The 12,865-nt window shown below is 38.1% G+C and overlaps 1 protein-coding gene across 1 annotated transcript in view; it reads right to left on the bottom strand.

Annotated features, from left to right (window-relative positions):
• Positions 1 to 12,865, bottom strand: part of cracr2aa (calcium release activated channel regulator 2Aa) — a 165,203-nt gene that overhangs the window by 8,943 nt on the left and 143,395 nt on the right. The window contains exon 17 of the mRNA XM_063057546.1: positions 2,655 to 2,731. Within this exon, the coding sequence (XP_062913616.1) occupies positions 2,655 to 2,731 (77 nt within the window). The remainder of the gene's footprint in view (positions 1 to 2,654; positions 2,732 to 12,865) is intronic.

Here is a 12,865-nt window from a genome sequence, read left to right as displayed (position 1 = left end):
GGACACACTTAACAAACTCTGCCCCATCCAAACCCTTGGAACTAATCAGGTGCCAATCAATATTAGGGAAGTTAAAGTCATCCATGATAACAACCCTGTTATTTTTTCACCTTCCCAAAATCTGCCTCCCAATCTGCTCCTCTGCATCTCTGCTGCTACCAGGGGCCTATAGAATACCCCCAATAGAGTAACTGCTCCCTTCCTGTTCCTGACTTCCACCCATATTGACTCAAAAGAGGATCCTGCTACATTATCCACCCTTTCTTTCTGTAGCTGTAATAGTATCCCTTACCAGTAATGCCACCCCTCCTCCCCTTTTATCCTACCTCTATCCCTTTTAAAGCACTGAAATCCAGGAATATTGAGAATCCATTCCTGCCCTGTTGCCAGCCAAGTCTCTGTAATAGCCACTACACCAGAATTCCATGTATGTATCCAAGCTCTCAGTTCATCACCTTTGTTCCTGATGCTTCTTGCATTGAGGTACACACACTTTAGCCCTTCTACCTTACTACCTTTACACCGTTTATTCTGCTTCTCTTTCCTCAAAGCCTCTCTGTATGTTAGATCTGGCTTTACTTCATGCACTTCTTTCACTGCTCTATTGCTCCGGGTCCCATCCCCTTTGCAAATTAGTTTTCTTGCCATATCCTTTGATGCCCTGACCGATCAGGAATATGAGCCTCAGATTTTAATATAGGGAAGAGTAAATATGGGGATATCTCCATAAATTTAATTCCCACCCCTTGCTGTTCCTCCACATTTAGAATGAACAGAACAAAACAGTTGGACTGAACTAGTTTAATCATCTCAATAAATAATGAAAACAATTAATTAGGTGTCTACAAATTAGTGAATTCAAATGAATCAAGGACAGTGAAACAGACAGGCCAATTGTTTTTGTTCTTGCCATGAGGTCAAAGGAATGGATACTGCCATTTTGTGAAGCTGTTCTGTAACCTCCATTTTGTGAACTATTGGAAAACTGATTCTTACTCTGGGATAATCTATTCAGAGCAATTAAATGTGGACACAAAGAGTTTCTGCTATTGACCTTCTAAACCTGAGATCATTTGCAGATAAGCTGCGTATTGTGTAACATGGCAGTTTTACAGATGTAATCTCGTTAGCTTGGTCCAGTGACTGAGTGACCTGATTAGTATGCTTTGAACTAGTGTTGAACAGAACAAAAGAAGCTACCCAAGGCATGAAGTTGTGTAGCCCTTAGACTTGAGCCAATAAGGTGTTAAAGCTCAGTCAAATAACCCATAGCCAATGAGACTGAAATGCAGCATTTGAACTGGTAAGTAATGAATATAAAAGCAGAGGCTTCGAACGCAAAGTAGCGACAATTCTGAAAATTAGCCGTCGCAGACACAAGTGTGAATGACCCTACGTGGAACGTGTGCGGAATGGATCAGGACTACGAGGGATTTCTGGCCAGTATAAATTCCTTTGTCGGGGTATTAACTTTACTATTGTTTGACTATTCAGGAGAGTAAGGGAAACCTAGTGGGTGTGCACACAGGTATTTAGAGTATGAATTCACATGAACATAGAACATAGAAATTTACAGCACATCACCGGCCCTTCAGTCCACAATGTTGTGCTGACCATGTAACCTACTCTAGAAACCGCCTAGAATTTCCCTACCGCATAGCGCTCTATTTTTCTAAGCTCCATGTACCTATCCAAGAAGCTCTTTGAAGACCCTATTGTATCAGCTTCCACCACTGCCACTGGCAGTGCATTCCACACACCCACCACCCTCTGTGTGAAAAAATTATCCCTGACAACCCCTTGATACTTATTGCCAAGCACCTTAAATCTAACCCCCTCATGTTAGCCATTTCAGCCCTGGGAAAAAGCCTCTGGCTATCAACATGGTCAATGCCCCTCATTACCTTATATACCTCTATCAGGTCACCTCTCATCCTCCATCGCTACAAGGAAAAAAGGCCAAGTACACTCAACCTATTCTCATAAGGTACACCCTCCAATCCAGGCAACATCCTTGTAAATCTCCTCTGCACTCTCTCAATAGCATCCACATCCTTTCTGTAGTGAGGTGACTAGAACTGAACACATTACTCCAAGTGAGGTCTGACCGAGGTCTCTTATAGCTGTAACATTACCTCACGGCTCTTGAACTCAATCCCATGGTTGCTGAAAGCCAATACACCATATGCCTTCTTAACAACGTTGTCGACCTGTGCAGAAGCTTTGAGTGTCCTATCAACATGGACCCCAAGATCTCTCAAATCCTCCACACTGCCAAGAGTCTTACCGATTATATTATATTCTGTCTTCAAATTGGATCTACCAGAATGAACCTCTTCACACTCATCTGAGTTGAAGTCCATCTGCCACTTCTCAGCCCAGTTCTGCATCCTATTGCTGTCCCGCTGTAACCTCTGACAATCCTCCACACTATCCACAACACCCCCAACCTTTGTATTATCAGCAAATTTACTAACCCACCTTTCTACATGCTTGTTAGTTTAGACAATAAAGGTATTGTCAGTAATCACAGATTCTCTCTGTGCCTCTCTGATCATTATTACTAAGGAATAATCCTTGTAACAAGTGGTTGAATGCTGAAGCGTTGAAACCAAAGAACTGTAACATGGTTTTTCAGATTGTTCCTCTCTTACCTTGCCAAGTGCATGATAGCTTCAGTGATGTTGGCACCAGTGAAGGCACTGCATTCATAGAAGATCATATTGGATTCCTGTAAAGAGGGTTTCAGTTAGATAGAATCTGCTCTAAAACATACACAGAGACCCATAAAATCCAGTCAAAGCCCACATCCCTCCAGCTTCTCCCATTATTCCCAATCCAGCTCTATGAATTCATGGAGAATGCTTAGAGAATTAATGGTGCCTAATGGCAACTCCTTTGCGTGCATCTTCAGAAACAGCTCTATTTCCATCTTTCATATCTCTATTCTTCCCTTTCAAGGGTTCTTCTGAAGACCCTGAACTGGAGTTACATAGTGACCACCGTTCTTTGTGGGAATGGGACCTGCTTTCGGGGTTTCACGACTGACAGTTGTTCGGCATGCCAAGGGCACAGCCTAAGAGTTCGCCTTCAGAGGGCTGAGATCTTGTGGTTACGGAGACTGGTGGATTGAAGGTCGATGTCTGGGCAGGAGATTGGTGTGTCGTGGGAGATGGAAGATATACGGCTGTGTGCCCAGAGAGCTGAGATCTTTGGGCACAGAGCTCAGAAAAAGCGACGCAATGGACTTTTAACATCATAAGTCAGCGAGTTGTTTGTTATGTCTCCCCTCTCGCTGTGAAATGGAGACATCTCTTTCTTCCTTATTAGGGAGAGACAGAGCCTGTGGTATGTCGAATACTGGGTGAATGAGTAGTCTTTGGGTTTCTGCAAGTCTGTGTCTTTGCTCACATTTGAGTGCTCAGTGGTGGGTGCTGATGCTTTTTTTTGCCCATGGGGGCATGGGGGAGGAGGGGGATCGTTTCTTGCTGTCTCTTATGTGTGGGAGGGAGGGGAGCTGGGGGGACTTTGGGGTTCTAACACTTAACTATCATTCATTCTTTTTTGTGGATGGTTGCAAAGAAAAAGCATTTCAGGATGTATACTGTGTACATTTTTCTGATATTAAATGTACCTTTGGAACCTTGGAACATTGGATGGTCAAGGGCCAGTTAAAGACTCCTTAAAAATAATTACTGTATACTATTCACCTCAACCACTTCTGGATTCTACGACAGGAACAGTTGTATTTCTCTCAAATTCTCTGCAGGAGATAATTTCCCAAGAATCAGAATCATTATGACAAGGAAGAAATGATGGAGGATCAGAAGATTAGAAGATGTGTAGAAGTCCCTAAAATAGAACCCAGTGAAAACCCTTGAACAGATTTACATTCAAGATTTACCCAATGTGGATTTGAAATTATGTCCAATCCCATGTCCAAAATTTTAAATTTCGAATATTAATTGCCCAATAGTAAAATCCAAAGTTCGGCAATGCCAGACCACCCTCCTTTTCAGACTTCTGTAAATGTCTTTTACCTAACCTAGGATTTTTATTCTGCCATATATATGAAGAAATTTTAGAATCAACATTATCAAAAAAGGATTTCGGAATAAAGATTGGCACCGCTTGAAATAAATATAAGAATTTGGGTAAAATAATCATCTTGATAGCATTGATCCGAATTATCAATGACAGAGACATTGGTGACCATTTAGTAAACAGATGTTTAATCTGACATTTAAAGGTAAAACATTAGCCTTAAATAAATCCTTGTGCTTTTTTGTAATTTCAACCCCTAAATAAGTGAAATAGTTGGTAACCAATCTAAATGGTAAACAACCATATATCGGAACCTGCATATTCAGCGGAAACAGTTCACTCTTATTAAGGTTCAATTTATAACCAGAAAAATTACTAAACTAAGCCGACAAGGATAAAACTGCAGGAATGGATTTCTCAGGATTGGAAATATATAAATAACAAATCGTCTGCATATAATGATAACCTTTGTATCTCATTCCCACAGGTAATACCAAGAATATTAGTTGAATCTCGAATAGCAGTTGCTAAAGGTTCTAGAGCAATATCAAATAATAATGGACTAAGAGGACATCCCTGCCTAGTACCCCGAAATAAGTGAAAAAAGGGAGATCAAACCAACAGAATAGAAAATAATCTTTGCTCTTTCTAAATTGTATAAACAAATGGATAATCCAATAGTTAAATATACGTTATGAATATGGTTTCAATTTCAAAAATTCTAGTAAGTCCTATTATATCTAATTTTTTTCCAACCCTCTATTATGGATCAAGCCTATTTGGTTTGGAAATCCAAAGGTATATTACGATTTTGTGATCTATTTTTGGATAATTGTTTCATATCCTTTGAACAATTATCTAATAAATATAATTTCCCTAGATCCCATTTCTTTAGCTATTTACAGATTAGAAACTTTTTAAATACTGTTCTTCCTACCTTTCCGAATCTACATCCAACAGATATTTTGGAAAAAAATTTGGATTTAAATCCTTTTCAGAAAGGTGTAATAGCAACCATTTATAATATAATTACGAAAATACGTCCAGACTTATCTAATAAAATTAAGAATGATTGGGGAAGGGAACTTAAGCTTACTTTACCTATTGAAAAATGGGAAAAAAATTCTTCAGTTAGTTAATTCGTCCTCTATATGTGCTAAACATGTGCTGATACAGTTTAAAGTAGTACATAAGGCCCACATGTCTAAGGATAGATTAGCTTGTTATTATTCTCATATAAATCCTGTACGTGATAGGTGTCACTCTGAGATAGTTTCTTTAACTCATATGTTTTGGTCATGTCCTTTGTGAAAAAATACTGGAAAGATATCTTTGATATTATTTCAACTGTTCTGAGTCACCCTATTACTGCAATTTTTGGTTTACCAATGATAGAACCAAATCATTTAACCTCTTCAGCTCGTCGGATGATTGCATTTCTTACATTAATGGCTAGAAGATCCATTTTGCTGAATTGGAAAGAGATTAATCCTCCCACCACATTTCATTGGTTCTCTCAAACTATGTTGTGTTTAAATTTAGAAAAAATTAGAAGTGTCATTTATGATCCTTCTATAAAATTCGAAAAGACTTGGAGGCCATTTATTCAACACTTCTATATGATGTAATTTGACCTTTTCCAAACCTATTCTATTACTTTCAAATATATAGAGAGGGGAGCAGAGTTAATGACACTAATGGTTCTATTTGACGTAACACAATAGCCCATGTCTTTTTACTTTCTTTAGTTTAGTTTAGTTGATTAGTATTGTTTAGATTAGTATTTTTGGGGGGTATTTTGTTTTTTTTTCTTTTTTCATGTTACTTCTGCATTTTTTTTCTCATATTATATTCGTATTTTGTACGATTTTGGGAGGTTCAATATCCATGTGCTAACTGAGCTTATATTTATATATGCTAATTATTAACAATGTAATCCCAATAGCTTTGTTTTAATACTATGTTATGTTTAATATTTTGATATTAACAAAAAGATTGGAAAAGAAGATGTGTAGAGTTAGAAACTGCAAGGGCAAAAACACCCTGATGGGATTTACAGTATATATCGGCCCACAAACTGTAAACAATATGTAGGGCACAAATTACAATGGGAGATAGAAAAGGCATGTAAAAAGGACGGTTACCATGATCATGGGGGAATTCAATATGCAAGCAGATTGGGAAAAGCTGATTGGTGCTGGATCCTGAGAAAAGGAGATTGATTTTTAGGGCAGCTTTCAGTTGAGCCCACTAAGATAAATCTAGATTGTGTGTTCTGTAATGAACCAGATTTGATTAGGGAGCTTAAGGAAAGGAACCTTTAGGAGACAGTGATCATAATATGATAGAATTCACCCTGCAGTTTGAGAGAGATACGCTAAAATCAAATGTATTAATATTACATAGAAACATAGAAACCCTACAGCACAATACAGGCCCTTCAGCTCACAAAGCTGTGCCGAACATGTCCCTACCTTAGAAATTACTAGGCTTACCCATAGCCCTCTATTTTTCTAAGCTCCATGTACCTATCCAGGAGTCTCTTAAAAGACCCTATCGTATCCGCCTCCACCACTGTTGCTGGCAGCCTATTCCACACACTCATCACTCTCTGCGTAAAAACTTACCCCTGACATCTCCTCTGTACCTGCTTCCAAGCACCTTAAAACTGTCCCTGGGAAAAAGCCTCTGACTATCCACACGATCAATGCTTCTCATCATCTCACCTCTTATCCTCCATCCAAGGAGAAAAGGCCGAGATCACTAAACCTATTCTTGTTTTTTGTAATTTATTTTTTATTGAAGTTCATCATCAAACAAACATTTCCATAAGATGTATTTCAGATATTGTACATATATATCATATAGTCATATTTGCCACAAATCTCCACATAATATTTATCTCAGGTATACACTTATAGAAAAGAGGAAAGAAAGAACAAGCAAAAGGAGAAAATTATGTACAAGTAGGGAGTGATCTTTTTTTCTTACAACCTATTCATTGACTTAGACCATAAGACCATAAGACAAAGGAGCAGAAGTCAGCCATTCGGCCCATCGAGTCTGCTCCGCCATGTTATCATGAGCTGATCCATTCTGCCATTTAGTCCCACTCTCCCGCCTTCTCACCGTAACCTTTGAGGCCCTGGCTACTCAGATACCTATCAATCTCTGCCTTAAATACATCCACTGACTTGGCCTCCACTGCCACCCGTGGCAACAAATCCCATAGACTCACCACCCTCTGACTAAAAAAATTTCTTAATATTTCTGTTCTGAATGGGCACCCTTCAATCCTTAAGTCATGCCCTCTCGTACTAGACTCCCCCATCATGGGAAACAACTTTGCCACATCCACTCTGTCCATGCCTTTCAACATTCGAAATGTTTCTATGAGGTCTCCCCTCATTCTTCTAAACTCCAAGGAATACAGTCCAAGAGCGAACAAACGTTCCTCATATGTTAACCCTCTCATTCCCGGAATCATTCTAGTGAATCTTCTCTGTACCCTCGCCAACATCAGCACTTGTGAGAATAAAATCAGGCCTATGAGGTGTTATGTAGTTAAACCATTTTTCCCAGTATGAATCAAACTGTTCCAACTTATGATTAACAGATGCTGTTATCTTCTCCATTTTGTAAATGTCCATTGTAATTTCCAACCATGCATTTAAAGTTGGGCTCTCCTGTGATAACCATTTCCTGGTAAGAGTCTTTTTACCATCCACCAGCAGTACATTCATTAAATATTTATCTCTTTTCAACCATTCTTGAGGTATATATCCAAAATATATGGTCTTACTTCCTAAGGGTATTTCACATTTAAAGATGTCTTGTAGGGCATTGTGTATCCCACTCCAATATTCCTTGATAACGGGGCATTCCCAGAAAATATGATAATGGTTTGCATTTTGATTTCCACAATTTCTCCAGCAAACAGGGGATTACTATCATAATGAGATTTCTGAGAGGGTGTAATAAAATATCTTATCAAGTTTTTCCACCCGGACTCCCTCCATTTCTGTAAACTGGTACACTTCCATTGATACCTCCATATTATTGTCCATTCTTCCTCAGATATTATTATCCCTCCTTCCTTCTCCTTTTTTGTTTTAATGTATGAAGTCAAATGTGTTTTAAGATTTGACAAACCCTTATACACACTTGAAATGATTCTACTACCATTATCTGAATTATATGCTTTTCTAAATAGCTCTATCAAACATGTACTTGCCTTGGTTACATTTTTAACCCTCCTATTAACATACTGTCGAATCTGTAAATACTGATAAAAGTCTTGTTTTTCTAAAAAGTGTTTCTCTTTAAGCATTTCAAAGCTGACCAGTGTTCCTTCTTTCATTATATTGCGAAGAACTGTTATTTCTTTAGCTGTCCAGTCCCTAAATCTGGCATCCAGTTTATTTGGTATAAAATCTGAGTCATATGCACACTATTTAAGAATTGCAGTATCTCCCCCTAGTTTATATTCTTCTATAACAGTTTTCCATATTTTAAGATTCCATTTCACCCATGGATTATCAATAGTATTTATGTACCTTTGTAGGGTGTTATCAGCCAAAATTGCCTGTATGGGGACGGGAAGTATCCCCTCCTCAATGTTTTTCCATCAAGCATCACATGATGGGTTGCATCAGCATATCACGGCTCTGAACTGTGCTGCAAAATAGTAATCTCTAAGAGAAGGTAGGCCCCATCCCCTCTTTTCCTTGGCTAATTGCAAAGTTTTGAGACAAACTCTAGGCCTTTCTCCTTGCCATATATATCTTGATAACACTTTGTTCCATTCATTGAATTGATTTTGATTAATCTCTATTGGTAGGGTCTGAAAGAGATATAACAGTCTGGGCACTATATTCATTTTAATAGTTTCAATCCTTGAACTGTGACTCAAAAAAGAGTTAGGTTCCATGTTGTTATATCTTCCTTAATTTTTTATATAAAGGCTGATAATTGCATTCTGATAATTTTGCCAAATCTTTTGGCATAATGGTGCCAAATATTTGAAAGACTATGTTTGCCATGCCCAGGGATATCTACTTTCAATTTCTCTTGGTGGGCTATAGTTATATGAAAGTAATTGGGTTTTATCTATGTTGATCTTGTATCCTGATAATTGACCATATTGTTCAAAGGATTGCATCAATTTAGATAAAGAGGATGTTAGTTGCCCTAGATAGATCAAAATGTCATCCGCGTAACAGGCCGATTTATGGTCTGTCCCTTTAATAGTAATTTCCCTGATGTCTTCATTTTGTCTGATACATTGAGCTAATGGTTCTAGATATACTGCGAAGAGTAGCGGTGACCATGCACAACCCTGGCTCGTGCCCCTTTTTAGGGTAAAACTATTTGATAAATATCCATTGATTTTAATCCTAGCAGTAGGGTTGTCATATAGTGCCTGTATAGTTTTAATAATTGTGTCATGTAAACCAAATCTATGTAAAACTCTGTGAAGAAAATTCCAATTAACGGAATCAAATGCCTTTTCAGCGTCCACGCTTATCACTATTGCTTCAATTTTATTTTTTGTATATGATCCATAATGTGAAGTCTTGTGTTTGGCATTGTTGTATAAAACCTGCCTGATCCTTGTGCATCAGTAGGGGTAGAAATTCTTCTAATCGTTTGGCCATGATGGAGGTAAATAATCTATAATCTACATTAAGAATGGATATTGGTCTAAGTGACCCACATTCCATTTTATCCATGACTTCTTTTGGAATAGCTGAGATTATCTCTTCCTTCCAGCTGGGGGGCATTTGTGCCTTTTTTAGAGCCCAGTTCAGTGTGGGGAGTAAGACAGGAATAAATTCATTTTTAAATTCTTTGTACCACTCTGCCATATACCCATCCGATCCTGGTGACTTGCTTAATTTAAGCCCACTCATTGCAACTTTTAGTTCAACTTCAGTTATGTCAGCAGTCATCATTCTATTTTGTTCTTCGCTTAAAGTGGGTAACTCTAGAGAATTCAGGAAGGTGTCAATTTGGGTTATGTTTCCCCCTGGGACTTTGGAATATAGAGTTTTGAAAAACACTTCAAAAGCTTCTTGAATTTCACTTAGCTTATTTTTTTTTATTATTTTTGTTCTTGGATCCCTAATTCTATGAATTGTATTTTCTGCTATCTTTTTTACCAATTTCCACACCAGTATGTTCATAGACTTAGATCCACTTTCATAACGTCTCTGTTTCAGAAACATTAAAATTTTCCTGATTTCTTGCGTAGCCAAACTATTAATTTCATTCCTATTTTTAAAAATTTCCTCTTATGTATCCTGTGCCAAATTCAATTTGTGTTTTTTTTCTAGTTCCTTCAACCTAGTTTGTAATTCCTCTAATGTTTTATTCCTTATTTTTTTCTTATATGAAGATATTGCTATAATTTTCCATCTTAAGACAGCCTTTAGAGTATCTCATAGAATGGGAGGTGAAACCTCTCCATTATCATTGAATTCTAAGTAAAGACCAATTTGTTTTTTAATTTGTTCCTTAAAGTAGGGATCATTGAGTAGACTTGAATTTAGTTTCCAAATAGTATCCTTTGGTTGTAGGTCAAAATCAACAGATAAATATATAGGTGCATGGTCACTTACATCTATTGTCCCAATTCCACAGGTGATTATTTTGTCTTCGTCTTTTCCAAATGTTATGAAATAGTCTATTCTTGTATATACAGAATGAGGGGCAGAATAATGAGTGTAATCTCTTCTGTCAGGGAAAAGGTCCCTCCATATATCAATTAGACCAATATCCTCAAAAAGTATATTCACTTACTTGTGTAAGGATTTTGTTTCATAGGTTTTTCTATTGGAAGAGTCTAACTTTGGTTGTAATTGTAAATTTAAGTCTCCCCCACATATCAGGAGACCTTCTGTTTCCGTTACCATAATATTAGTAATTTTCTGAAAGAAACTAATATCACTTTTTGGGGGTGCATATTTATTCAATAGAGTAACTGAATTTCCATCTATATTCCCCCTTACCAGAATATATCTGCCCTCCTTATCTCCCATTTCAAATACTTTTTCAAAATTTAGCTTGCTTGAGATAAGAATAGCAACTCCTCTCCTATGTCCTGATTTATATGAGGAGAAAAACAAATTAGTGAAGCCCATTCTCTTTAGTTTTCCATGCTCATTATCACTTAAGTGAGTTTCCTGTAAATATACTACATGGGCTTGTTCTCTTTTCATTTTGGACAGAATTTTACTGTGTTTGATTGGATTCAACAGCCCATTGACATTAAAAGAAATGAATTTTACTTTGTCCTTATCCATGTGTATTTATCTGTCAATATATCATTGAAATTAGCAGAATAAAACTTAATCGATCTACTGCCTGAACAAATAAGAACCAAGAAATGCGAATAATAAAAAAAAGGCAACAAAGGTGTGATTCCAAGGCTGAGATCTCTAGTTGATGACCCTGGGCTGAGCTGGAGGAAACGCCTAGATGTGGGGGATAGTCTCTCCTACCTGTGCGTTGGGGGCCCCCATTACAGGACCCATAAAAGTAAGTGAACAAGTCTATGTCCATTACACAGAAAAGATTTCCCTGTGTATTCCTCCCATATATATATTCTGATTTAGGTGGGAAAAAAAGAGTGAATGAATGAATAAAAAAAAAGTCATATAAAATCTACATTATAATAAGTACTTCTTGAGATAGGTATAGCACCGTCTATTTTTGCTTCCGTTTAGCTTATCAACACTTTTAAAGTTAGCCAAACCTTATGGCTCTTCTGGAGGGGGTGAGGGCTGTCTTCGGAAAACTCACAGTCTCTTCCTGATATTCTTCTCTCGCCCTCCTCCTGTCCCCTGCTTTCTTGGTTCTCTTACTATTTCCCAAGCAGATCGGGATAACTGCTCAGCCAGGCTTTCCCTCGGTTTGATCACACTGACGGGCATCCCTCCGTTCATGTCTGTAGTCGCCTCTTCCACTGTCTGATACAGTTGCGTCCCACCTTCATAAAACACTCACAGTTTAGCAGGGTACAGAGTTTGGAATCTAATCTTTCCTTGCTTTAATATTCGCTTTACTTCGGAGTATTCCTTATGTCTCTGCAGGACCACTGGGGGGTAATCTTGATCAAAATTTCCCGTTCAAAAACACCCTCTTCTTCCCAGGCCTTTCGTAGAATCTCTGCCTTGGTATTGCATCGAAGGAATCTAATTACTACTGAGTGTGGCTTATCTTCTCTGTCTCCAATAGGCCTCGGGATGAGCACACGATGCGCCCTCTCTAGTTCAAGCTCCATGGTCAAGGGAATCTCCAGTGCGTCCCACAGCAACTTTCCTACAAACTCCATCACAGACAAACCCTCCCCTCCTCAGGAACATTGTATATCCTGATATTTTTCCGTCGTGATCTTCCCTCCTGGTCAAGCAGTTTACTTTCTTGTTGATTTAATATTTTTATCATCTTTCTTAGTATCCGTTCCACGTTTTGCACACGATCTTCCACCTTCTCAATTCGTGCTTCTGTCACCACTATTTTTTGATTGACGTTGGCGAGCTCTGACTTGATATCATTTAGTTACTGTTTTATGTCTTTTTGGAATCCCCATGTCTCTTCCAGAATTTTTATCATATTTGCCGCTTCGCCTGAACGAGTCCCATCGTCAGCCTCGCTATCACGCACTTATGTAGGCGAGCCACTCATTGCACCCCTTTCGTCCACAGGCTCTGCAGTGATGCTTTTTTTTAATCTCCATTCTTTCTCCCCATTCTTGCCCTCCTTATCAATTCAGATATTTTCGAAAGATCTTATATTTGATAGATTAATGGGGCAAAAT

This window comes from Mobula hypostoma, chromosome 9 (genome assembly GCF_963921235.1).
Source record: "Mobula hypostoma chromosome 9, sMobHyp1.1, whole genome shotgun sequence".
In the NCBI taxonomy this organism is placed as follows: Eukaryota; Metazoa; Chordata; class Chondrichthyes; order Myliobatiformes; family Myliobatidae; genus Mobula; species Mobula hypostoma.
The sequence above is the reverse complement of the archived record's forward strand: the minus strand, read 5'-3'. Positions and strand labels throughout refer to the sequence as shown.